The 24,280-nt window shown below is 40.6% G+C and overlaps 1 protein-coding gene across 1 annotated transcript in view; it reads left to right on the top strand.

The window, feature by feature from the left end:
• Window positions 1-23,166, top strand: part of LOC146608132 (uncharacterized) — a 28,683-nt gene extending 5,517 nt beyond the window's left edge. The window contains exons 3-54 of the mRNA XM_085348650.1: window positions 843-1,067; window positions 1,257-1,273; window positions 1,355-1,387; window positions 1,515-1,547; window positions 2,646-2,699; window positions 5,825-5,917; window positions 6,032-6,106; window positions 6,197-6,241; window positions 6,338-6,391; window positions 6,484-6,537; window positions 6,617-6,670; window positions 6,804-6,857; window positions 6,948-7,001; window positions 8,334-8,378; window positions 8,454-8,507; window positions 8,612-8,656; window positions 10,755-10,808; window positions 10,955-11,053; window positions 11,151-11,195; window positions 11,299-11,397; window positions 11,490-11,543; window positions 11,656-11,763; window positions 11,886-11,939; window positions 12,025-12,123; window positions 14,174-14,227; window positions 14,311-14,409; window positions 14,541-14,594; window positions 14,696-14,749; window positions 14,837-14,890; window positions 15,069-15,122; window positions 15,236-15,280; window positions 16,271-16,369; window positions 16,478-16,585; window positions 16,767-16,820; window positions 17,126-17,179; window positions 17,478-17,531; window positions 17,639-17,692; window positions 17,798-17,905; window positions 18,413-18,466; window positions 18,547-18,600; window positions 18,692-18,853; window positions 18,931-19,038; window positions 19,161-19,268; window positions 19,721-19,774; window positions 19,853-19,960; window positions 20,814-20,975; window positions 21,056-21,109; window positions 21,197-21,304; window positions 21,975-22,329; window positions 22,420-22,610; window positions 22,701-22,943; window positions 23,020-23,166. Of these exons, the coding sequence (XP_085204776.1) occupies window positions 843-1,067; window positions 1,257-1,273; window positions 1,355-1,387; window positions 1,515-1,547; window positions 2,646-2,699; window positions 5,825-5,917; window positions 6,032-6,106; window positions 6,197-6,241; window positions 6,338-6,391; window positions 6,484-6,537; window positions 6,617-6,670; window positions 6,804-6,857; window positions 6,948-7,001; window positions 8,334-8,378; window positions 8,454-8,507; window positions 8,612-8,656; window positions 10,755-10,808; window positions 10,955-11,053; window positions 11,151-11,195; window positions 11,299-11,397; window positions 11,490-11,543; window positions 11,656-11,763; window positions 11,886-11,939; window positions 12,025-12,123; window positions 14,174-14,227; window positions 14,311-14,409; window positions 14,541-14,594; window positions 14,696-14,749; window positions 14,837-14,890; window positions 15,069-15,122; window positions 15,236-15,280; window positions 16,271-16,369; window positions 16,478-16,585; window positions 16,767-16,820; window positions 17,126-17,179; window positions 17,478-17,531; window positions 17,639-17,692; window positions 17,798-17,905; window positions 18,413-18,466; window positions 18,547-18,600; window positions 18,692-18,853; window positions 18,931-19,038; window positions 19,161-19,268; window positions 19,721-19,774; window positions 19,853-19,960; window positions 20,814-20,975; window positions 21,056-21,109; window positions 21,197-21,304; window positions 21,975-22,329; window positions 22,420-22,610; window positions 22,701-22,943; window positions 23,020-23,166 (4,454 nt within the window). The remainder of the gene's footprint in view (window positions 1-842; window positions 1,068-1,256; window positions 1,274-1,354; window positions 1,388-1,514; window positions 1,548-2,645; window positions 2,700-5,824; window positions 5,918-6,031; window positions 6,107-6,196; window positions 6,242-6,337; window positions 6,392-6,483; window positions 6,538-6,616; window positions 6,671-6,803; window positions 6,858-6,947; window positions 7,002-8,333; window positions 8,379-8,453; window positions 8,508-8,611; window positions 8,657-10,754; window positions 10,809-10,954; window positions 11,054-11,150; window positions 11,196-11,298; window positions 11,398-11,489; window positions 11,544-11,655; window positions 11,764-11,885; window positions 11,940-12,024; window positions 12,124-14,173; window positions 14,228-14,310; window positions 14,410-14,540; window positions 14,595-14,695; window positions 14,750-14,836; window positions 14,891-15,068; window positions 15,123-15,235; window positions 15,281-16,270; window positions 16,370-16,477; window positions 16,586-16,766; window positions 16,821-17,125; window positions 17,180-17,477; window positions 17,532-17,638; window positions 17,693-17,797; window positions 17,906-18,412; window positions 18,467-18,546; window positions 18,601-18,691; window positions 18,854-18,930; window positions 19,039-19,160; window positions 19,269-19,720; window positions 19,775-19,852; window positions 19,961-20,813; window positions 20,976-21,055; window positions 21,110-21,196; window positions 21,305-21,974; window positions 22,330-22,419; window positions 22,611-22,700; window positions 22,944-23,019) is intronic.
• Window positions 23,167-24,280: the final 1,114 nt, after the last annotated feature.

Below are 24,280 nucleotides of genomic sequence, written 5' to 3'. Positions count from 1 at the left end.
GGACGAGCCTTTAATGAGGCCCCAGGGCAGAAATTTTTTGCTGGTCCCCCCGCAACAAGTTTTTGATCAAATATGTGTTGATTAGCTGAAATTAGCCTGAAAAAAAAAAACCAACAAAAACTCGTTAAAAAACTTTTAAAAATGTGATCAGTGAAACTACAAGGGTGCTCTGTGAACAGAGGTGCCGCCAGAATTTTTTCATAGCGGCGGCCATATGAGGGCCAGTAAAAAATATTGGGTTGGCACATCTGTTGTCAAATATAGGTTACTTGAAAAAAAAGCAACCTAACCTATAAATAAAATAAGTAACCTATAGAACAGAGAGACAGAAAATAATTATATGTCTAGTTAATTTCCTGATATTAAAGTTGACATCACTGAAAAATAGGTACATATGAAAACCAAATAACATTTTTAAATCCATAATTATCTGTTTTAATTTATTGACTGACTGATTGATTGGCAGTCCCAACCAGCACTTTAAAGATTCTTCCTCTCTATTGTGTTCACATTTATTGAAATTATTACCAATATTTCGCAGTCTTGCCGGGGGTGGCCAGTGCCCCCCCAGACCCCCCCTTGGTGACGCCCCTGTCTGTAAATGGAACTTCAGTCCATACCACAACAATGAGTATGTTATAAAATGAAAAATCGAATTTTTAAAATTTTCTAATTCATAATGTAAAAAAGCAAATGCTGTTATGATGATGTATTGTTTATGACTTTATGTGTACAGGGGAAGGAAAGGAGATCACGGTTGTTTGTTGCTCCCAAGAATGTGTAAATGAATTTCCTGGTTGTCTGTCCATCTGTTTGAGCCATTTTGGGGGTTTTTCTTGCAGCTGCAGATGAGAAGAAGGAGGAAAACTGCAAAGTCAATGGGGAGGTCTACCATCACAATGACATCTGGAAACCCGAACCTTGTCGCGTGTGCGTCTGTGACAACGGCGTCACTGTCTGTGATGAGATACAGTGCGAGGTCCTGTCAAACTGTGAGAAGGCTGTCACGCCCGCGGGAGAGTGCTGCCCTGTGTGCGACAACTTCGCAAGTGCCAGCAGGATGATAGGTGAGACAGATTTACCTGCATCCAGAAGAGAGATGGTCACTTTGTGTTAGATTTACACCCCTTATAAAACTTAGATACTTTATTTTATGTCTTATCTTTATTTAAAGGGTTCTTTAAAGGGTAAGATTTACTACATAAATTGTGAAAAATAAAATAAATAAAAATATTTTTTTCTCTTTTTTTCCCAAGAAATTATGGGCCTCAAGGTAAGTCATACAGTCAGTTAAGAAAAATATCTTAAATTGGGAACATTGTCACTAAAAAGTGTTGCTTGGCTTTATTTTTAGGGGCAAAAGGGTGAACCAGGAGACATCCCATATGTAAGTAAAAGGAAAAAGTTAGGCGTTAGTGCACTTTGCATATAAATTTAACTTTTTTAATTAATTATGACTAGATAAAAGTCTTAATAATTCATTTAATGAACTTAATTTTTCTTGTGTTGTGAAGGTGGTGGGGATTCCTGGACCTTCAGGACCCTCGGTGAGCTTTTTTCTTTCTTTCATCCCCCTGTCTGTCCTTGTTATCTTTCTGTTTGCTGTCACAGTATTACACATGATAACTGGAGTCACAGTAGAGGGCAGCAAAATGCAATACTAGCATGTGTTATTACAATTACCAGGACAAATGCTTTCATGTACACCGTAAAAAAAAAATCCTAAGAAAAAAGTAATATTCCGTCAGCTGGGGCGCCGAAATAATACCAGAAAATAACAGAAAATAACTTTCTCATGAAAATACGGTTATTTCCAGTAATGACAATACAGTTTGTTGCCCTAATTTTACATGCGATTTTGCCTTTTTCAAGTGCTTTTAAACATTAAATTAGGAACATTTTAATGTGATTAAACAATGAACTTACCTATAAACAAGGTCAATGAATGCGGCAATACGAATAATAATACTTCAATGTACAGAAATATACAGTTAACAGTTGGTTTAAATAATAATGGATTGCATTCATATAGCGCTTTTTGAGACCCTCATAGCGCTTTACAATTCCACTTCATAATTCCCCTCTGGCCCTCACCAGTAGGTGGTAGGTGAAGTGTCTTGCCCAAGGACAAAACGACTGAGAGTATCTGAGCCAGGGCTCGAACCGGCAACCTTCTGATTACAAGGCGAACTGCCAACTCTTGAGCCACGATCGCCATAAATAACAAAAATAATAATTATTATTTGATGTAAAAAAGTTCATAAGAATCAGTTTATATATTTTTCCATAGCATTACATTTGAATTTAACAGTTCAATCTTTCAAATAACGGACAAATATTTGTGAAATTATGATACATTTGTGAATGTATTTTAACAATCTAAATATGCATATGTACAGACAGATACATTTAAAAAACAAGAAAATTATGTTTTATGACACTTACAGTGATTTTACGTTAATTTACATTTGAAGTCTATTATGTGAATAGACTAGAAGAACAGTACAGAACTGTAAAATACACAGCAAAATACTTTTATATTATAATTTTTTTTACAGTGTATACTATTTTCACTGCATGATTATTCCAGTAATTAGACAGTGACCAATGTTTCAATGCTCTTATGGCTTGTTCTCTTTGCTCAGGGTCCTCCAGGGGCTCAGGGAAGCCCTGGACCAAGAGGCTTTAAAGGCAGACGGGTAAGTTGAAACCAATACACAGGGAACTAGTGGACCTATGAGGTGATGTCCACGATGAAAGAAAATAGCTCCTGCAACTGTTATACTACCACAGTTAATGTTTAATTGCTGGATAGTTTAATTTAAACACAACATCATAACTAAAAATCTGTTTGTTTGTTTTGGTGAGAATGCTACATAGCAATGCTACAATGCAACTTCAACTGCAGCCCGCAGTTCATCAACATGTTAAACAAGATGTTTTTTAGGTGCTGCCTCTTTAATGCTGGGCTTACACTGTGCGATTTTTTTGCCCCATTTTGAGCCGATTTTTGAGTCGTGCGACCGTTTTGGTGATCGGCCTGATTTTGGCCTTCATCGTCTGTGTCTCGTGCATCGTGTAGTATACGTGGGGTAACGAGAAGCGATTAACAACTCACTAGTCATTTGTCGGTTGCGAACTACACGGCTCTTAGACCCGGATCTTTGACGTGAACAACGCGAGCCGGCTCCTTATCGCAAGCCGTGGGGTTTTTTTTTTTCTTTCTCTCACCCTCTCTCTCGCACTTTTTTTCCACTTCACTCTGCATGCGAGCCTTGTCTTGTGCTTTTGCGCTGGGAAGAGGGGGAGGGGCGGTAGTTACACTCACAGTAGCACAGGAACAGAGCGGGAGGGAGAGAAAGAGAGCCAGGGGCAACAGCGTCACATTAGAATGGTATAGTAATCATCCACAACTATTTTCAGTTGTGGATGATAAAGGATTCAGAAAGTTTATTCATGCAGGTCCATATGACAGAGAATATGCATCTTCTTTTTGTTTTCATATTTTAATTTATATTTAATTGTGTTGTGGTTTGTAGTGTTTTGTGTTGTTTCACTTTAAATTTGTTTAAAAGGAAAAAGCTGAAAATTTAAATAGTTAAAAGTTGAAATGTGAATAGTTGGTTTTTGTATTATATGATTTATTTATTACATTTTATGTGGAGTGAATAAATAAAAGTATATTTACGGTGGCCCCTAGAGACAAAGCACGTAAAAACTCAGAAGCACGTAAAAACTCCAAAACACGTACAAAACACAACAGAAGTGCTCTAGGATGCTAGGCGCAGTGTTGAGCTTTTGTTACTTAGTGGCTACACAAGCCAGGAAGTACCAACAACCGGATTTGGTGTGTGGTAGTAACAGGTAAATGAGCATATTTTTTTATTTATTATTTGAATATATATGAATGCTTGTGTATAAATACACAAACAATACACATATGCTTTCAATTGTGTAATTTAAGTGATCTAGGTAGCTCTGTTTTGGAAATTCAGTTAACGCTAGAAATGTGTTTTGGAGTTTGTACGTTTTTTGTCTCTAGGGGCCGCCGCATATATTTATATATAAACATATATAAATAAAACAATCTTTTTTACATTAGTAATTCCTTTTGTGCATAATTTTATATTATTGTTAATAATAAATTAATTAAAGCAACATAACACCCTGAAGAGCCGGTTCGGAGCCGAAGGAGCCGGCTCTTTTTAGTGAGCCGAGCCGAAAGAGCCGGTTCTCTGAAAAGAGCCGGAAATCCCATCACTACACCTCACGACCAGCTCCCGATCATCAATCGCTTGGTCGTGACCATCGTGAGGGTGTCACCGCAGCTTCTCACACTGCGCAGGCGCAAACACAAATGTCAGCGAAAAAGACGGCGCAGCACGGCAGTGCAGCGTGTGATCCGGACACAAGCCATGGAGGCACAACTTGTAGAACTATGGCAAGCTTATCCGAGCCTTTTCAATGTGGCCTCACAAAATTATCACGACCACAACAACCGTGAAAATAGTTGGATCTACATTGCTGCTCAATCACAGCTGCCTGATCAGTGTTTTTCATTTGCAATTTAGCAAAGTTGATGGTGGTGGTGTGTCTGTGTGAGTGAAAGACGGAGAGGGAGAGTGAGCGACAGAATTTCTGTTATAACCTTCATTTTACGGTGAGCACTCAGGTCACATCAGAGCATCGGTGTGTGAGACCCTGCATCGTGACCTATGAACTTCTAACCCCTGCGAGTCAATCGTGCAGTTTGAGCAGAAGCTGAAATGCGACTGAAAAAATTGCACAGTGTATGACCAGCTTTAGGTCCACCTCCTTTTAGTCAGTTTCTTCTGATTGGCTGACTTCTGGACAGCTGTAGAGGGGCAGCACAGTGTGCTTGTGAGCTGTAGTGAGTCTTTAGCAGTTTAACATACAAATAAGTTGATGACAGGCTGATGCCAGATATTGATAAAGATATAAACAACATTGGCAATCATGTATTACTTTAAACACGTTTTAAAGTTTATCTAATATGTTTGTTTAATATGAACATTCAATAGTGTAGCATAAAATAGCCAGTCGTGGTAAAGATTGTAGTGTTTTGCTTATCAGGATGTAATAAAAGTCATCAGATCCTTAGCAGGTTCAAAAATGAGGCAACAACCCAAGAGCTACATGTCAGACTCTGTAGGCCTCTGTTATAGGTTGTTTGGAGAGGTTTCCAGGAAAACGCCTCTTCTCTCTAAGAAAAAACATGCCAGCACAGTTTAGGTTTGCAAAGCTGCATCTGAGCAAGCCACAAAAGACAGATAAAGCTTGACCTTAACAGCACAGCAGCAAATCTACAACAGAATGAGTGAAAAAGAAAAGAATCAAAGTGCTGCAGTGGTCCAGTCCACGTCCAGACCTCAATCCAGTTAAAATACTGTGATGGGACCTTAAGAGAGCTGTGCATAAATGAACAACCAAAAATCTCAATGAAAATCTCAAGCGTGGACCGATACTCCTCCACCACAGTGTGAGAGACTGATAAAGCCCCACAGGAAATAATTTTGTCAAGTCGTTGCTACTAACAGTGTTCAGTAGCTGCCAGCTACTGAATGCTGGGGGGTTCTTAGTTTTTCAAGTATAAAGGTGCATTAAGCACCTCAAGGCCCTCAAAGTCCTCAAGTAGATGCAGCGAATCTGATACCACACCCTCTCGTTGACATTTACACATTATTCACATGTGGATAACTGTAGTAAAATCATAAACTGCAAACAAAATGTCAGAATTAAGCTTCTGGTCATGTAACCAGTCAGTACCTTCTGGGTGCCACTCATTAACCTATGCAAATTGCAGGGTTTCCCAGGGCCTCCAGGATTTGATGGTGAGCCCGGTATACCAGGAAATCCAGGAGAACCGGGACCACCTGGGCATCCCTCGCACCCTGGGGTGAGCTGCTCTCCAATTTCTTTTAATTAGTTAATGCAAATTTCATAAGAAAAAACCAAACAAATCAAATTTTCTCCATGAATGATTCATTTTGGATCAACCTCTTCCTGGTAGGGTAACCTGGTGACACAGATGGCTTCGGGTTTTAGCGAGAAGTCGGGTCCATCTGCAATGCTAACAGGATCCAGGGTGAGCACTTTTAAACTGCATATTTTACATATGCAAAATCCGGAAGCTTGAAGAGTTTAAACTGCAGTGCATAATCGTTTGCCATTTCAGGGTGAAGCAGGACCACGAGGACTTCCAGGACCGTCTGGACCACCAGTGAGTCTTTATCTCTAATGAAGTTTTAGAGCCAAATATTAGTTTTACTTTGTAGGAAGTGTGCCTAAAAATGTGACCTTTAATTTTCCTGCTCAGGGTCCTGCTGGTGGTCAAGGAATTCCTGGAGAAGCTGGAGATCCAGGACTGATGGTACACTTGTTTCTTCATCTTGGATTAACTCTAATGCTTCTTTACATGTTAAAGAGTGAAATTTAAATGTGACTGTACGTGTGTGTCTGCAGGGGGAGCCGGGTCATCGAGGACCTGATGGACCACCAGGAAAACCTGGACTTGATGTGAGTCATGTAACAGATACTGATGAGGATTCTTCTTTTATCTGTAATTATTCCATAACCACCTGATGGTCTTTTCCAGGGACAACCCGGACCTGCAGGAGCAACCGGAGAACCAGGATACCCAGGATCAGCGGTAACCAGTTGTCATGCCAAAAAATATTTAATCCTACTATTGTCATGATAATAGTGATACAATAACCTACTCTAATCTGAGAGACAGTGAGCGAAAACGCGATCAGGAATGATGTGATTACTTTTGAATACAGGGTGCAAGAGGATTCCCAGGACTTCCAGGTAATCCAGGACTGAGAGGGCACAAAGTAAGTCCTTTTTCCTCATTATTACTCATTAGTTTTCATGTATGAAATATCAAGAACTAACCAGTCTGTGAATTTAAACCTCTACAACAGGGACACAGTGGACTTGTTGGACCAAGAGGCAAGGCTGGAGCAGCTGGAGTGAAGGTAGCTAACTCTCACTTTTGAGAGAATAGTAGGAATTATAGTTTAAGTCTTAAAGGAACAATATTCAGTGCAGTTGCTTTAAATTATCTAAAAAAAATTATTTAATGGTTCGACGGTGTCCAAATACAAGCTTGTGAAGTTAGCTGGTGATTCCAGTGACTGTAAATGTCTATGTGCTTTAGCTTTAAACAGAGACACTTTTAGTTAGACAGCTACATCTCAATCACCTGAGAGATGAAACAGAGAGGCTAAATTGGCCCTAATGTACTGTATGTAAATATATCAAATTCACTGAATCACACGGCACTCATTTGGTACTGGATTAGTGTTAAATGCCCAGATGTACACTTGTATGCATCTTCGTGCTATCAAGGTGGTAAAAAGATGTTGACCTGTTTAGATGAAATTACCATTGACCCATTGAAGCAAAGAGCATGTATGACCAATGTTCTGTTCTGTGAGGGAGGTTAAACTTTATGGAAGTCAGTTTTTCCAGTTAGGAAGCAGAAACCATCCTGAGCCATTGTGCAGCCTGATTGACGTTTGTCTCAGAACAGCAGAACTGGCAGGCCCGCTGCTGGTGGTGGTACTTAAAAATGAAGTATAACATTTGCCAACGATTCTGATACGTCTGACACACCTGCTCATATCAGTGAGGAGAACAGGGCACCAGTGATGGCCCTGCCAGTTCTGTTGTTTCTGCACAGCGTTGGGCTGTGATTGCAGGTCCCAACAGCCTTTAGTGGGACCTAAGCATGCGGCATGAGGGTTACGTAACATCAATGGACTCTTTGACCTCATGCCAACCTCTTGAAGTCTGCTCCTGACACATTTTGTCAGAAACATCCACGAATAGCCCGATGTGGGTCATTTTGTGGGGCACATGTGATGCTCCTCCTGTTCCTCGGGAGTAGATATCTTTCCTCCTGCTCGATGCTCTGTCCTTCTACACCAAACTCTCCTCACTTGTGTAACGGCCCGTCTCTGGTACACACAGCAGTGTCAAGAACACACACAAAAAAGGCTAAACTAGAGAAAAAACAGTCAGTATGGATAAGGAGAACGCTAATCTATTTAATTTGTGTGAATTGTTGTTGCCTCTACTACAAGCAGCTGAACTGGAATCACACTATTTTACATAACATTTTCATAACAAACACTTCATTGCATTTATCTCATGTTTTAGTTTCAGAATGAAACAGGATTTTTAAATTAACTCCAAAATCAAACTCCAAACAGAAATTTGATCACTTGTTTCCACGTTTGAAAGGTTGTTTCGGTCACATGTGCTGCACAATCTGTGCATAACTGCTCGGTGTCTATGATTTGCAGGGTGCTTCTGGTACTCCTGGTGCAATGGGAGCTCCTGGTCCAGTGGTAAGTTAAAAAACACAGTTAAAAAGAGAGGATATTAGTCTGCTGCAGAGATACTGACTCCATCTTTGGTTTCAGGGACCACCTGGGATGCAGGGAGAAAGAGGCCGAGCCGGAACGACCGGCTCTGTGGTATGAGACAAATAATTGAGCCACATGACAAGAAAAGGAAAAAAAAAATGCAAAGATATGTTTCCACATTAAGTTATTTATCTTAATCTGTGTTTTTCTCTTAGGGTAAACGTGGCACACCCGGCCATGTTGGTAAACCAGGTCCTCTGGTAAGATCTACTAAATCTACTTTTTCCAACTCTTCTGACCACACCGAGGGACACACCTCCTTTCAGACCCTGAGATTTTTCCAAAACATAAAAATATAATTTTAATCCTCTAACATGCTTCTTTTTTTAGTGTCTAGCACATCAGAAAATAGAGAAAAATCTCCCTTGTGATTTGAAAGCAGAAGTTAATATCTTTAATTTGCATGTTTTGACTGAACAAAAACCACATAGGACAAAATACTGGATATATGATATTACTCATTATTAAAAAAAACCCCTTTAGATTAGTTAATTTAATTTGTTTAGTAGAAAAATACTGTTGCTGTTTCCAATCGCAGGATGAAAGTGCAAAATCTGATGGACGATGTAAGTAAAAAAAACAAACCAACTGAAGTCTTAAAAGGAAAAAAGAAACAAAAACACAAGGAAACAGAAGAAAAGTAACTCAGGTAGCAGATAAAAGCAAAGGGGGACAAGACAAGAGTACCGATACACTCAACAGGAGAAAACCAAACCAAACTCCATAAAAACAGACCAGAACAGTGAAGTTTTCCAAAAAATCTCCAAAACTCAACCAATACAGGAAGAAGGAAACTCTGAGCCAAAGCATCTTTATAATCAGTCCGTCATCAACGAAAGGACAGAAACTCAATCAATGGACAATGTGGGTTTATTATTAATTTATCTGTTCGATAAGGGGCTCCTGTTTTAAACTGCACATTTTTTATTACCACATTTACAGCCATATGTGGTGTTAATGTTAAATATAAATCCTCAAATCAAATCCACAAAGTTAAAATAAGATGTTGTATTTAAATCCAAATGTTTGTTGTTAAAAGTGAAGACATCAGGTTGGTGGTTCGATCCCTGGCTGCTCTGATATGGATGCCAAATATCCTTGGACAAGATACTAACCTCAAAGATAGAGAGCACTTGTGTAGAAAAAGTGCTTGTGTGAGTGGGTGTGAATGGGTGAATGAGGCAAGTTGTATAAAGTGCTTTGAGTGCTCAGGTAGAGTAGAACAGCACTATATAAGAACCAGTCCATTTATCATAAAACACTAACCAGTGGCTAATATTTGTCGTGTTGTAATTTTGTTCACATTAACCTGAATATTTAAATGAAAATTGAGAAAATTAAACAAAATTAAATTTAAATTATCAAGAGTCTGAATGTGTTCTGACAGCATTTCAGCATTTGGCGATGTTTTTATCTTCAGTCATTTTGTCCCTGTCAGCTTAAAGTTGAGGCCATGTTTGGAAAACATATCCAAATTAAAAATTGTCATGCCCCGTCAAGAGCATGGCAAACCAACAGGTGGCGATATAGCCCAAGAAATGTTAACCTATCAGGAGCCAACAAACAATAACACGGTGCAAACTTCGTTGTGAGACAAAATCTATTTTGTTGGTCCACACATAAACACATAGTTCTTTTTTTAAGCTCAGTTTTCAGTGACCTAAATCCCATTTACCAATGGAAAAAACATCAAGATGAGTGGGAAAAACACCGGTGTACATGTGGACAGTCTGAATAATTAGTAATTCAAAGAAAAATTGTATTGACATCCAGCTGTATCCGTTTAGGAAGAATTAACTTGGGGATGTGTTTTTTTTTCTTATTTCTTGCTCCACTGGATTAAAATGGAGGTCCCGCTAGTTTTTTACCTGTTGCCATGGTAAATGTTGGATAGTTGGTGTTGATTGAGCTTAATCGAATCAGCCTATCTGTAACAGGAAACTCAGAGTTACTTACCTGGGCTCTCACAGACCCAGTCCCTGTCTTTGAACCAGCAAAAAAATCACAGCTTTGTTGCACTCGATCATAATAATTTTGGTTGCTCTGCGGTCTCCAACCACTGTTATCCTCAGTGTGACTGCAGTACAGCAAAAAATAAAACTTTAGCTGCTAGAACAACAGTGAAAACCAAACAGAAACCAACACACAACACAAAAACAATCACCACCACTACATTTATCCTCTAGTTGTTCTTAGTAGCCCATTTGTTTATATTTGGAGCACCATTTACCCAGATTGTCAACAAAATATCAGATTAGATTTTTCTTAAGTATTAAACATACTTTCCTTTAACCACAGGGGCCAATAGGAATCCCTGGTATACCAGGATTTCCCGGTAACCCTGGAATGAAGGTGAGATTATTTGACGCTTGAATTGTAAGGAGTCTGTTTTCATTCTCAGACACACTTCGATTAGTATCTAAGTGACAGATGTTTCTGAGTCACTGAAGTCACCCTAGAAGTACTTTAATATTTCCTGAATGTACCTGCTGGTGTAGGGTGAAGCGGGACCGACAGGGGTCAGAGGAAGTCCAGGACAGCAGGGGCCAAGGGGCGACGTTGGGCGTGTCGGGCCACCTGGACCCATCGGACAGCAGGTGTTGTACTTTATCATTCTTGTTGCTAAAATAGCTGTAGACCCATTCTGGCCTCACATTACCACCATTCCCAATTAATATTTTCGTTTTTGAACAGGGCGCGTCAGGACAGGATGGAGCTCTGGGTCCCCGCGGCTCAGCGGTAAGTGATTGCAGCAAAGCTCTTTAACCAGCTGATCTTTGTCTACAAATGTCTTACAATAAAGGTCTTTATTTAATCTATTGCTGCTCTGTCACCTGACCAGGGTATAGCCGGTCTCCAGGGTCCACCTGGTATGGTTGGTCCCCCTGGCCCCCCCGGCCCCCAGGGTTCAACAGGAGCTCTTGGAGCAAAAGGCCAACTGGTATGAGCTCTCATTTTTTTAATTCTCTCTCTCCCTGTCATGTGAGTCTTCATTTCTCTATCCTAAAATATCTGTTTTAAACTCTTCTTCAGGGTGATGTTGGAGCTCCTGGATTCAAGGGAGAGGCTGGATTGAAGGGAGAGCGGGTAAGACCAAAGCTACCCCAAAATAAAGACCCTAAAAGTTCATCTTAGATGTTATTTTGGTGGTTAGGTTAAGGATTTGTCAACTGATTCAGTGGGTATGGATTTATGTTAGGGTGACCATGGTGCACCAGGTCCCTTAGGGCCCATGGGAGAAGATGGAAAGCGTGGACCCCGAGGCGATGCTGGATCCATCGGGCCTCCAGGATCCCCAGGAGAGACAGTGAGTCCATCAAGAATATTCACAGTCCAGTCATGTATAATATATTTAATGTATTCCTTTTTTAACTCGAAACTACACGCTGGAAACAAGACAGACTAAAGCTTTCTTTTTCTTTGTTAAAGGGACCACCAGGAAATAGGGGTTTCCCTGGTGCTGACGGTTTACCAGGCCCAAAGGTGAGTATTTATGACTCTAATTCGCCATCAGGTTCGTCACATTCATTTCTGTGATTTTTGAATATTTCACACTTTCTCTGAACAGGGAGCCCAGGGCGAGAGAGGGCTGCCAGGATCTTCAGGCGCCAAAGGTTTATCTGGAGATCCAGGACGCAACGGAGAGTCGGGCTTGACAGGAGCTCGGGTAAAGTCGCATGTTGTAATTCATTGCCTAGAGCAGAAGGTTTATTTCATCCTTTTGCTCATGTTTGCAGGATTTTGTATATAAAAGTGAGCGTCTGACAACCTCTGCTCATGAGGGAAATGATTCTCTTCTGAGTGGTTGGCAAGTGGTTGCTGCAGGTTGATGACATTTGCTGTGAAGCTGAAAAGCCAAAGTCATGGCAGCATAGAAGCCAGTCAGTGAGTACCTGAAAATCTCCAGTCGCAGGAAAAAATGTGTATTCCAGAATTATATTGGTAATAATGATTGATGATATTGGCTGCAAAGAGGTATTCGATGCTGGTTGGTTGTTAGCAGGTTGCCTGTTATTTACATGGAAGATATCGATTTGTCTGCAAACATGTGATAACTATTCTTTGAGTCATAGTGAAACTTGAAAAAGTTGCAACACAACCTGGAGAAGTAGAAACTTGACTTTCAAAGTAAAAATTGAGCTTTCGGAAATGTGTTGGCTGCAGCAATAAGGCACAACGTTTACTTTGAAGGTCAATGTCGAGGAGCAGTTGGCAAGTGTTTGCCTCCTGCTCCTCGACATCAGGGCAGCAGGAAAGAATTGTCAAATCATTTTACCCATAACAGGCCCACTGTACACTTAGACCTTAATGACCCCACCCTACCAGATACCTACCTCGGCACCTTTTACTCTTTGAGGCCACCAACCACAGGAGGGTGCACAGGCTAGAAAGCTGCTGGATCAGACAAGGTACCAGTGTTGAACAACTGTGCAATACAATAAAAGGATGGTTAAATGGTGATATTTAACTTCAGAGTAAAGACTTCTGACCTCAGCAGCCATGAAATCCTTCAAATCCTTCAAAAGCAGAGGTCCCAGCATCATAACTGATCCTTCTCAACCTTCTCACAGCATCTTCTCTATCACAGAATGCTAAACCAGAACCTGTGATTTCAGAGTGTAAACTGCTTTTAAGTTTTTATTAGGCACAAGATTTTATTCTGCTCTAATAGTCGCATTTTATTCTATACTGCCTCTTGATTCTGTTTTATATGACCCAAAATCTCACGTATGATCCATATTTATTCTGTTTATTAATGTTTATTATGGCACTTTATTGTGATTTAGGGCAGGGATAGCTCAGTAAGGGCAGGGATGGCTCAGTAAGGGCAGGGATGGCTCAGTAAGGGCAGGGATGGTTGCCCCATGATCGGAAGGGCGGGGGTTCGAATCCACTGAACAGCTACCATGAGGTACCCCTGAGCAAGGTACTGTCCCTACACACTGCTCCCCGGCCGCCTGCTTAGTGGCGGCCCACTGAGTGAATGTGTCAAATGAAGAGAAAAACAAGTAATTTCCCCACGGGGTCATTATATAGTATACATTATTTATTATGGTTCAAAGTTCAAAACTCCAGCAACTGCTTGCCAACTGGTCAGGGAATGCACAGATTCATCTATTCAGATTGCTGCACTGCAGGCTGCTTCAACAGCAAACTGACTTAAAGTTAATCTGAAATTAGTTGGTCTTTAGGTGTTGCATCTTCATTAAATTATCCTTGAGAAACTTGCATGTGCCTGAATTTTATGGCCATACTCTGTTTTAAACTGCAATCTTCAAGAGCGATTCTAAGTTGGTATTTAAATAAACATGCATAGCAGAATTAGCTAGTGACAAGAAGTGCTAGCTTTGCTTGGAGTCTTTATAATGCATATAAAAAACTGCATATAAAAAATATGTGGCCTTGCAGCCTTAAACCTGCATTCCTACTTATGACCACAGGAGAGCGACCTTTCTACTTAAAAAATAAGTCAAGTTATGTAAACATGTATGAAAGAAATTATTCTACTATGACTTCAGTAACCTTTTTCGGATGAGCTTATGCTATCAAACACAAATCTGAAGTCTGATTTATTAAAATATAGTACTTAGTTTGCAAATTATGGTCCCCAATAGAGTCAGAAAGGATGATGAAAAAAAACCTCAAACTCACCTGAACTTAACCAGAAACTCTTGTTTCATTCAGCATTTAAAAGACTTGTTTGTGTTACTTCACAGGGTCTCACAGGTCTCATAGGTGCCCAGGGAGCAGAGGGGAAGCAAGGACCGGTGGTATGTAATCAAATGCATTAACTTTCACCACTTGTAGATTTGCACACACATGCTCAGCAGTAAATGTGTTTCTGTCTTCTCAGGGATCCGCTGGAGACGACGGCAAACAAGGCCCAGCTGGTTCAACTGGAAACAGAGGCCCAGCTGGGCCGATGGGCCTGCCGGGACCAAAGGGCTTCCTAGTCAGTACGAATGAGTGTGGCTAGATAAGCCTAATGAGAGAAGCCAGATGAATATATTTGTAAAAATAAATGCAAAAAAAGCTCCATAATAACACAAAATATGCTGATTGATGGTCCCTGTTGTTTTTTAGGGTGATGCTGGGAAGGCTGGAGAAGCTGGAAGTCCAGGAGCTCCAGGTCAAAGGGCAAGTTGATACAAATACAGCTCATACTTCCTGCTGAGGCTTCACGCTCTTCATCTCAAGCACAAACATGCTGATAAATGCTGCTCTTTACTGTCCTCTAGGGACCAAATGGAAAAGATGGAGAGAGAGGCGCCGCCGGCCCACCTGGCCCAGCTGTAAGCATCCGTATCAGCTGAGAGTTTCTCATTATTAATAATGTAAACAGTTATGTTTTTAATATAATGTGTTTGTTTGTCCTGCAGGGTCCTGCAGGGAAGAGAGGAGAGCAGGGATCTCAGGGAGTGTTTGGCTTCCAGGTACTCTTCATCACATAACGCAAAGAATTTAGTTCCTATCACTGGAGCTCAATCTCACTTTTAATTCTTTATTTTATTTATTTAACCAGGTAAAAAAGGAGATTGGCCACGATTAAAGTTCTTCTCTATTGTTTTTATGATTATAAAATAAAATAAAAACTGTTTGGGGTGTTTTTAGGGTTTGCCCGGAACACCAGGCCCACCCGGAGAGTCAGGAAAGCCAGGTGACAAGGTACGACTCGGGTATTTTAAAATATTTTTCAAGTTAACCCACATAATATAAATTGTGCAGGGACTTCTATACAGCATGTAAAATCTGCTTAATGTTTTTTTTTTTTTTTGTAGGGCCTTGCAGGAGAGATTGGGGAAGTTGGCGCTACAGGACCAAGAGTAAGTCCGTTAGTCCAATTTCCACTTTTCTATTGCTCAGTTCTGAAACTTCAGATCATCACAGTCCAGCTTGAAACATGAACATTTTCTGTAACCCACCCATAGCTCTAATCATCGTATGAATAAGAATTTCGGTGCATCCCTTTGTGTTTTCATTGATTGATTTTGATCGTCTGATGATTGTTATAAATTTTACTTTTCTTTTCGGTTGAACTTGTTTCCAGCTAATGATGATGAGCTGTAAGAGTTAAGGATCTAAAATAGAAAACAAATATTAGTTTCATAACTTATTGATGATTTAGTAGTTGAGTTTCTTCTTGAAATGTCAAAAGTTTTAAAAAGGTTTGATTTGGTAACCAGTCTGAAAGGATTTTTAGAACATAAATGGAAATATATCCTAAAATTGTATAAAATGGGATTAACTTAATTAAAAGATGCATGTATTATTATTATATGTGAAAAAACAGCTAATACAAAATGTTCTTTTTTTTTAACTTGTTCGTATTTTATAAAATGTCAAAACCTGTAGATTAACATGCAGCAAAACAGATTTATTTAAGATAACTTATAAAGATAACTCTTTATTGTCATTGCACAGTCATGCTTAGTACGATAGTACAATGAAATTGGAAAACTGTTGCACGTTAGCACTAAGCACATCCAGTGTTGGGAAGGTTACATTTAAAATGCTACAGATTACAGAATACATGGCCGTTAAGTTACTTAATGTGAGTAACGTATTCTGAATACTTTGGATTACTTGATATATTATCATGCTTTTTACAACTACATGAATGTACTATTGCTGTGTGATTTCTATTACTGAAGTCTTCTCGCCACCGAGTTAACTTTGTTAGCTGGCGTTAGCTGAGGTTAGTTCATGGACTGCAGACTGTTAGACTTGATGGATAGAATTAAAAACCTGCTAGCTGCAAATAATCATGTGCAGTTCTGAAAGCAATACCAACTAGATTTTGGTTGTTCTTGCAGGGAGAGAGAGGTTCTCCAGGAGAAAGAGGTGAAACTGGGCCCAATGGGCTGCAGGGACCCAAAGGTAGTCCAGGTGCACCCGGACCAGATGGGCTAAAGGTATGGTAACCATAAAACTACTGATGCTTAACCCTGAACAACAAAAAGACTCATTGCTTGCATTAAATTGTTTATAATAAGCCTTGCTGCTTACTTTGCACATTTTAGGGTAGCCATGGACCCAAGGGTGCTGCTGGAGAGCCAGGAGGTCCAGGACTTCAGGGGATCCCAGGAGAAAGAGGCATACCCGGATCTTCAGGCCCGAAGGGAGATGCTGTAAGTTAAAGAATACATTCATTACACCATCTCCAAAGAAAAAGACAGCAGCTTTACCAATAGCATGACTGTAAGAGGAGCAAAATGTAAGGTACTGTGAGACCTCGAGATATTGGGGATAATCAGAACCAAAGGAGGGAAAACTAAGAAACCATTAAGTGAACCTGATTTGTTCTAACAGGGCACTACTGGAGAAAAAGGACCAGAAGGAAAGGCGGGGGCTGATGGAGCGAGGGTGAGTCCCCATAACCGTGATCCTTACTGCAGATGAAAAAACTGTGTGTCGAAATATTTCACTTCACCTGAAGCAAGTTTGTGATTAAATCCAAATATAAATCCCTCGAAATTCTGCTGGTTTACTTTATGATTTCTCTCCAAGTCCACTGTGCAAAGACAAAATCAAGATTGTTAATGTGAAAAACAACATATGAAATCATAGTCTACTAATAAAAATAAAAATAAAATTCACTACCTGCAGCCTGCAAAGACTAATATATGTCTAAATTATGTCTAATATATTTCCTCATGTCATTGCACCAGGGGCTTCCTGGTCCCATTGGACCTGCTGGTTCCAGTGGACCAAACGGAGTGAAGGTAAGCATAAAAGCTGTTTTTCAGCCCAGAAATGTGTTTGTTTCAGTTTAATGATTTATCACAAAGCACAGCTACAAGATGATTAACAGTGACCCTGCACTGTTTCTGTAAAACTGATTTAGAGCTCTTCAAGTCCCGTAAGGTGATTTTGTGATGATTTTATGATAACTTGTGAACATTAGATAAAAAATATATTGTTAGAGGGCTTTAAGGACTTTGTATTTATGTAAATAAACTCTTGTTAATAAATACTGGTTATGTATTTTTGTTTTTAAATATTTACAATATTTCATTTCAGGGTGAAACCGGCCCATCCGGACCAACAGGGCGCAGAGGAACAAGAGGAATCGCTGTAGGCACAATATTTTATTTTACATTTATTTGAGCTGATATTCACTTTTTTCAATGCTGTAATTTCTTCTTGATTGTGTGTATTGGTGTGTGTGACCATGTTCACAGGGATCTACCGGTGAGCCTGGTCCAACTGGTGCTGCTGGCTTCCCTGGACCTCCTGTAAGTGGCCTGTTACAGTGTGACGCACAAAACCACCGAAGGATTAACAGAATATTAAACTAGAAGGTAACTGAAGAGAGATTCATCTCTTTTTTTCTTTCCCAGGGTCCTGATGGTCAGCCTGGGGTCAAAGGTGAAACAGGTGAGACAGGTCTGAAGGGAGAAGCAGGATCACCTGGACCTCAGGGCGTGGCTGGAAAACCAGGAGAACAGGTACGCTGCCAAATGTTTTAATATATAAAATCTGAAACAATCCTTATTAATGTGGGTTTACAGTTTCTGTGAAGCAGAATTAATCACAAAGTTTTAGTTTTACATGTTCCAGTCTGAAAAGTACAAAAGCAGTGCACATATATTCAGTATCAATGGCTCTAATAAAAATCTTAATTAATATGAAAAGGAAAAATGCCTCTTTTTCAACACTTTCAACACATTTTTACAACACTGTGAAGGAGCCACCCCTCTTTTTTGAAGGATTTATTTGAAAGTTTTCACTCATGCATTTGTTCTTAGGCAAGCGTCACTGGACCATGAGGGTGATTGGCATGCATTTCGTATGTCGCTTGGATGTAATTGGCATACATTCTGAGAGAAAAAAGTGTCTCTGGTTATGCTTTACTTATTTTGAGAGCTACATTTGACCTTCGTTTCTCTTAATGAGTAACTTGACAGGAAGTAGATGGGTCGCGTGAAAAATTGTCCTGTGTCTGTGTTTTTCAGGGACCTGTTGGTGTGACCGGGCTGAAAGGTGGCAGAGGAACAAAGGGTCCAACGGTGAGTATTTTGACCCGGACAAGGCTCTCCAAAACTCAGTGATGAACATATTTGAGGTAAAACTTGTCTCCTTCCCACAGGGCTCCCCCGGTTTTCCTGGATTGCCTGGAGGAGTTGGTCCACCTGGTCCTCTTGTGAGTTCCTTATAAAAACAAACCTTGAAGACCTGATGCACAAAAACATCCAGTTTTCTTTTATTAAGTCACTTTTATGTTTGTATTTCAGGGTGCAGTTGGAGCAGACGGGCCTATAGGTGCTCCAGGAAAGCAGGGTCCTCCCGGGATTCGAGGAGAGAACGGAGGTCAGGGACGTCAAGGCGAGCATGGACCTCCAGGGCCACCCGGCGGATCTGGAGAGAAAGGAGAATCTGGAGAGGACGGTCCTCCTGTAAGATGAAGTTTTTTGTTGTTGTTCAAATTCAGAGATGTTTCAGTTGCTCATCAGCTCTGGTGCTTCTCCGTCAGGGTCCTGATGGGCCTCCAGGACCTGCTGGCGCTGCAGGGCAGCGAGGAATTGTCGGCCAACCCGGAGTCAGGGGAGAGAGAGGCTTGCTGGGACTGCCAGGTCCTGCTGTGAGTGCTCCCGCTAATGTTTCCTCTTTATTGTTATCGCTCACAAAGGCAACTTGCTCCTCAGCAGTGCCATTTTTTATGTTAGAGTTAGATGAGGAGGTTTGTGTTTATTTGTGCCTCAGGGTCAACCGGGAAAAGCAGGAGCACCTGGACCTCAGGGAAGCACTGGTCCTCCTGGGGGTATCGGTTTACCAGGAGCCACTGGGCCAAGAGGAGATCCTGGACCCGAGGTTTGTCCTTGAGATGGAGCTGTATAAATCAAATCTGACTTTTATTTAAGCGGTTTAAGGCTTCAATCTAAAGTGACTCTCATAAAGTGCTGTTTATGTCTAGAAAACATAACTAGAATGTTTCTGTAGCTCAAAAGCAGATTTCTTTGACTGTTCAGTATTCACCAACTTATTAAAAGTTTATTAAGACAGCAGTTTTGTCACATTTCTTTTAACCTGTCAGTTACAGGCTTGCAGGTTTGTGGCCTTTAGCAACGACAGCACATAAAATTTGTTTTCAGTATCAGTACATTCAGCTAAACACCTGGAAATCATAGTGCCATGTGAGTTTTTGTAGATGACTCAGCCTTATATATCACAGATCTGGTTTTTCCTTCCTCTTATCAGAAGTGAACAATTTCTTGTTTTGTTTTTCTCAGATCTTAAGTTTCTAATATCATTTGTTTATTCAGGGTATTGTTGGAGCTGAGGGGCCTCCTGGTAAGGACGGCCTAGTCGGAGAAAGGGTAAGATAAAATGTATAAAATGTATCTGTGTGTTTGTTTTAGAGGCTTGGTGTGGTCTAATCTCTGGCCTGTTTGTAGGGTGACAGGGGCAATCCTGGCCCAGAGGGTCTGGCTGGTGGTCCAGGGTCTCCAGGTACTGAGGGTCCAGTGGGAATAACAGGCAGTCCAGGTCAAATGGGTGTAAATGTGAGTTTAACAAACAGATCAACCAGGACTACAAAAACTAGAAGGTCTCTGAAAAAAAAATGACCACAACAAAGAGGGATAAATTTCTAACTTTTTTTTTTTTTTTTTAAATCATGGATGGTACCAGATGTAAAACACGAGGACACGGCCATGTGGTAATTAACATGTAATCCAGCAGCCTAGTAATACTGATAATGATGTCAGCCTCTCATGTTTACGCTGTAGGCTCCACAAAACGTCCCCTCAGAAGTCTAAATCAGGCCTTTCAACTTTAACAGCTGTGTAACTGACAAAGGTGTGAACAACTGACAGTTAATGAGTTATGGCTCATTTAAATGCCATTATCTGATTGGTCATCTCCTTCCTGTCTCTGATTGGTGGATACTTTTGATGTGTTTTCACTTGCATTTCAGATAAATGGCTGAATCTGATTGTAAGACTCCTTGAAATGGACGTACACAAATGTAATCCTGTTGAGAGTTAATTATTTATTTATCCATACAGTATTGGATAGATATGTAATTCCAGCTCAGTTTAAAGCCAAATCATTACAGCTGCAGTGTCTCAGCTGCCATTCATAGTTTAAAGCTACTCTCACTCTCATGTGGACACACATAGTAATGGGCAACAATCCCAGACACCAACATAGACACTTTGTTCTTTTGCTGATTTTCAAAATAAAAGTATATTATTTATTTTACTGTGAGTACCCACTGTTATCTCCCATCAGATATTTTAGCCAATAAATTTTTTTAGTTCTCTTTTTTTTAACAGCAAGCAACAGATTAAAGTTCAGCATTAAACTCGAGCTACATCTTTAAATCCACAACTGTTACGTCTCTTTTGTTTTTAGGGTGAAAGAGGCCCTCCTGGACCCCAAGGACAGCCAGGAATACGGGGAAAAGTTGGCCCTCAAGGACCACAGGGGGACAAAGGGGCTGCTGGAGAGCCTGGGGAGAGGGGTCAGAAAGGTCACAGAGGATTCACCGGGCTCCAAGGCCTGCAAGGAACAGAAGTAAGAAAGATGTGTGGACATTAAGGTTACATCATGGAAACAAGAAATTAGAAGTTTTAATGTACTCCTTTGTGTTTTAGGGTGCCACAGGAGACGCAGGAGCTATAGGAGTCGTTGGACCAAGCGGTCCGAGGGTAAGCAATAATCAAAATCACATTAAAAACTAAACATAATTTCTCTTCCTGTCGTCTTGTGAAAATGTTTTTCTGATATCCACACAGGGGCCTCCTGGAGTGGTCGGTCCTCCAGGTAAGGAAGGAAACATTGGCCACCCTGGAGCTATGGGTCCTCCTGGAAGCAGAGGGAGCAGCGGAGATATCGGAGCACAGGTGAAAGAAGCGGGAAAGAAGCTGTGATTTTTTTTTTCCTGCATAGATGAAACAAGCGTGTACAAAAATTTCCATTGTGACATATTCCAGGAACATTTCTGCACTCCGCAGTCAGACTTTGAGCACTTTACCACACTTATTTTATCAGTACAAAATACATTTATGTGCTTGTACAACGGTTTTCTCTCTGGTTCATGCATTACATTGGATACATCTGATAAAATTACAGTGAATGCTGTTTGTTCAGAACAAACGGGGAGGCCAGACAGACACGGGGGCACGACTGGGAAGATGGAAAGATGTGATTTGGAGCTATATAAATAAAACTGAATTAAATTGCATTGTAAACAAAGCATCATTCTGGACAGAGCTTAAACTTGTTGCTTTTAGCCTGTGATTTCTCAACAAAAGCATGAAAATATTAGCTGAAAACTCACGTTTGCCAATCGCCAAAGATTCGGTGGGATGGATTTTCATCGTCACAGCATAATGAATCATATTTTAGGATGGCAATGTGATACTTTACACCTAAAGTTAAAGTTAGAAGTCAAAGAGAGATACTCAATAAAATTTCAAGAGGTAGAAAGTCATAGTAGATCATCCTCTTTGGATCAAAAATAGCTTTATATTTTAGTAACTAGAAAGGTAATTAATCATTTTCATTATTCAGGGCCCACCTGGTGAACCAGGCCCCCCTGGCCCTCCAGGATCCCCAGGACCTCCCACCTCACTTTCTGAAGACCTTTTTGCTGGCCTGGTCGATTACGAAGCACAAGGAATTCCTGAAGCCGTGGAATTCATTGAGGACGCTGTGGCCGCCGAACCTCCTCTGCTTCCCGAGTTCAACAAAGATGAAGCCCTTCCCAACAAGAACTCGGCCACACTGCGGGCAGACACCGGCATCCACGCCACGCTGAAGAGCCTCAGTGGAAATCTGCAGAACTTCCGCAGTCCTGACGGCAGCAAGAGGAACCCTGCCAAAACCTGCCAGGACATCAAGAACTGCTACCCACAGAAAAGCAGCGGTCAGGATCTGCACTTCTTCAACCATTTACTGGTTATTAGATTTTGATTTTTCTACAGTTTCAGTGATGGCGCTTGTATTTCTCATACAGGTCAGTACTGGATTGATCCAAACCAAGGAAGCGTAAAAGATGCCATCAGGGTCTTCTGCAATATGGAGACTGGTGAAACCTGCATCTCTGCCAACCCACCCAACATTCCCCGCAAAGCCTGGTGGACGAAATCAAGGCCCAATGACAACAAACCCATCTGGTTCGAGGCTGACATGAACGGTGGCACCAGGGTAAGGAGTGGATGCTTTTCTAGAAGTGGCATGCATGGTGTAGTTGCTTAAAAAAAATCACTGAGCTGTTCATATGACGTGTGATTTCAGTTCCGCTACGGCAACAAGGAGGAACAACCAAACGCGGTGGCCGTGCAGCTGAAGTTGCTACAGCTTTTGTCCAAAGAGTCGCACCAGAACGTCACCTACCACTGCAGGAACAGCGTTGCTTACAACGACGAGAACAGTGGGGATCTGAAGAAAGCACTGGTCCTCAGAGCCTTCAATGGTCAAGAACTGAGAGCCCAAGGCTCCAACCGGCTACGATATACTGTCATTGAGGACGGCTGCTCGGTGAGTCTTCGATAAAATGCCTAAATTAGTTTTTCCTGGAAAATACACTGACTGATGTTTCTGTTGTTGTCCTTAGAAATCAAATGGCGCATGGGGTCGGACGGTGATTGAGTACAGGACTCAAACTTCAACCAGGCTGCCTATCATGGACTTGGCCCCCATGGACATCGGACAAGCTGATCAGGAGTTTGGCCTGGACATCGGCCCTGTGTGCTTCTCATAAAACAAGAATCCCCAGCACAGGGTTGACTGAAACTGAGTAACATCATCATCAGGGATTATAGGGAACAGGACAGGGAAGGGGGGACTTCTTTTTCTGGGAGAAAGACGAAGGCCAGATGTTTCACAGAAGTTGCTGAAGCACAGCGAACGAGAGCTTCGCAACCGCTAGGATATAATTTATTCACCTCGTCGATAAATTCACCGAACTCTAGACAAGTTCTCTGCAGTTTAGATGGAATGTAACCTTGCATGAACTGTGGAAAAGTCTTTGCAGACGAGTTAACATAAGAAGTGAAGGTTTACAGTGAATAAAAGCATTCAAACCTTTTCATTTTTATGGCTTTTTTTTTTCAGTACATGCACATCCAAAGGCCAGGATAGAGAGACAGAGAGAGAGAGAGTTAACAGTAGTTTTTAATTTTCATTGAAAAGTATGTTTGAACTAAATTATTAAGTTTTGTGCAGAAACTCATTTAGCGGAAACCATTTGTATCTCCTTTTTAACACGACTGTAAATGCGAGGAATGACTGTAAATGGCAAATTATTTGTTTATTTTTGACTATGGATGTTTGAATAAAATGTCTTTCTTTGGACTGACTCTGCTCCTCCTCAAAACCAAAGCGAGAAAAGGTGAATAAACGTTCATTTTGATTGAAATTATGCAGGGTCACGAGTGCCAAAATGAAATTAATACATATATTAGATTATTAATCAATTTTAATTAATTCATTTGAACTAGAAGTGATTAATTAAATATGTTAATACTTAATATCAATTTATTTCATTTACAACATTTGATACAGTTATTTAATTACAATTTTAATAAATAATTACATTTAATGAATTGACTGTATATTTAGTTAATTTATTTTGGCCCTCATGGCCCTCCATTCTACCCAACTCAAAAACCCACTATCTCACCACTAGAGGGAGCCAGTGCTTTAGATTTCAACATCTGAGCACAACAACCCAGGTGGCTTGGGTAAATAAATGCTGATGATTTTGTTTTATAGATCCTCCATTATATAAATATATATTTAAAAAAAAATTACAAATCCAATATAAGTGTATACTTATTAATCTGACTAAATATTTTTCCAATGGCAACACTTTT

Source organism: Diplotaxodon limnothrissa, linkage group LG23 (assembly GCF_057381915.1).
Source record: "Diplotaxodon limnothrissa isolate DT_005_m linkage group LG23, D_limnothrissa_male_GT1.1, whole genome shotgun sequence".
Taxonomy (NCBI): Eukaryota; Metazoa; Chordata; class Actinopteri; order Cichliformes; family Cichlidae; genus Diplotaxodon; species Diplotaxodon limnothrissa.
This window is presented reverse-complemented; position numbering and strand designations above follow the sequence as displayed.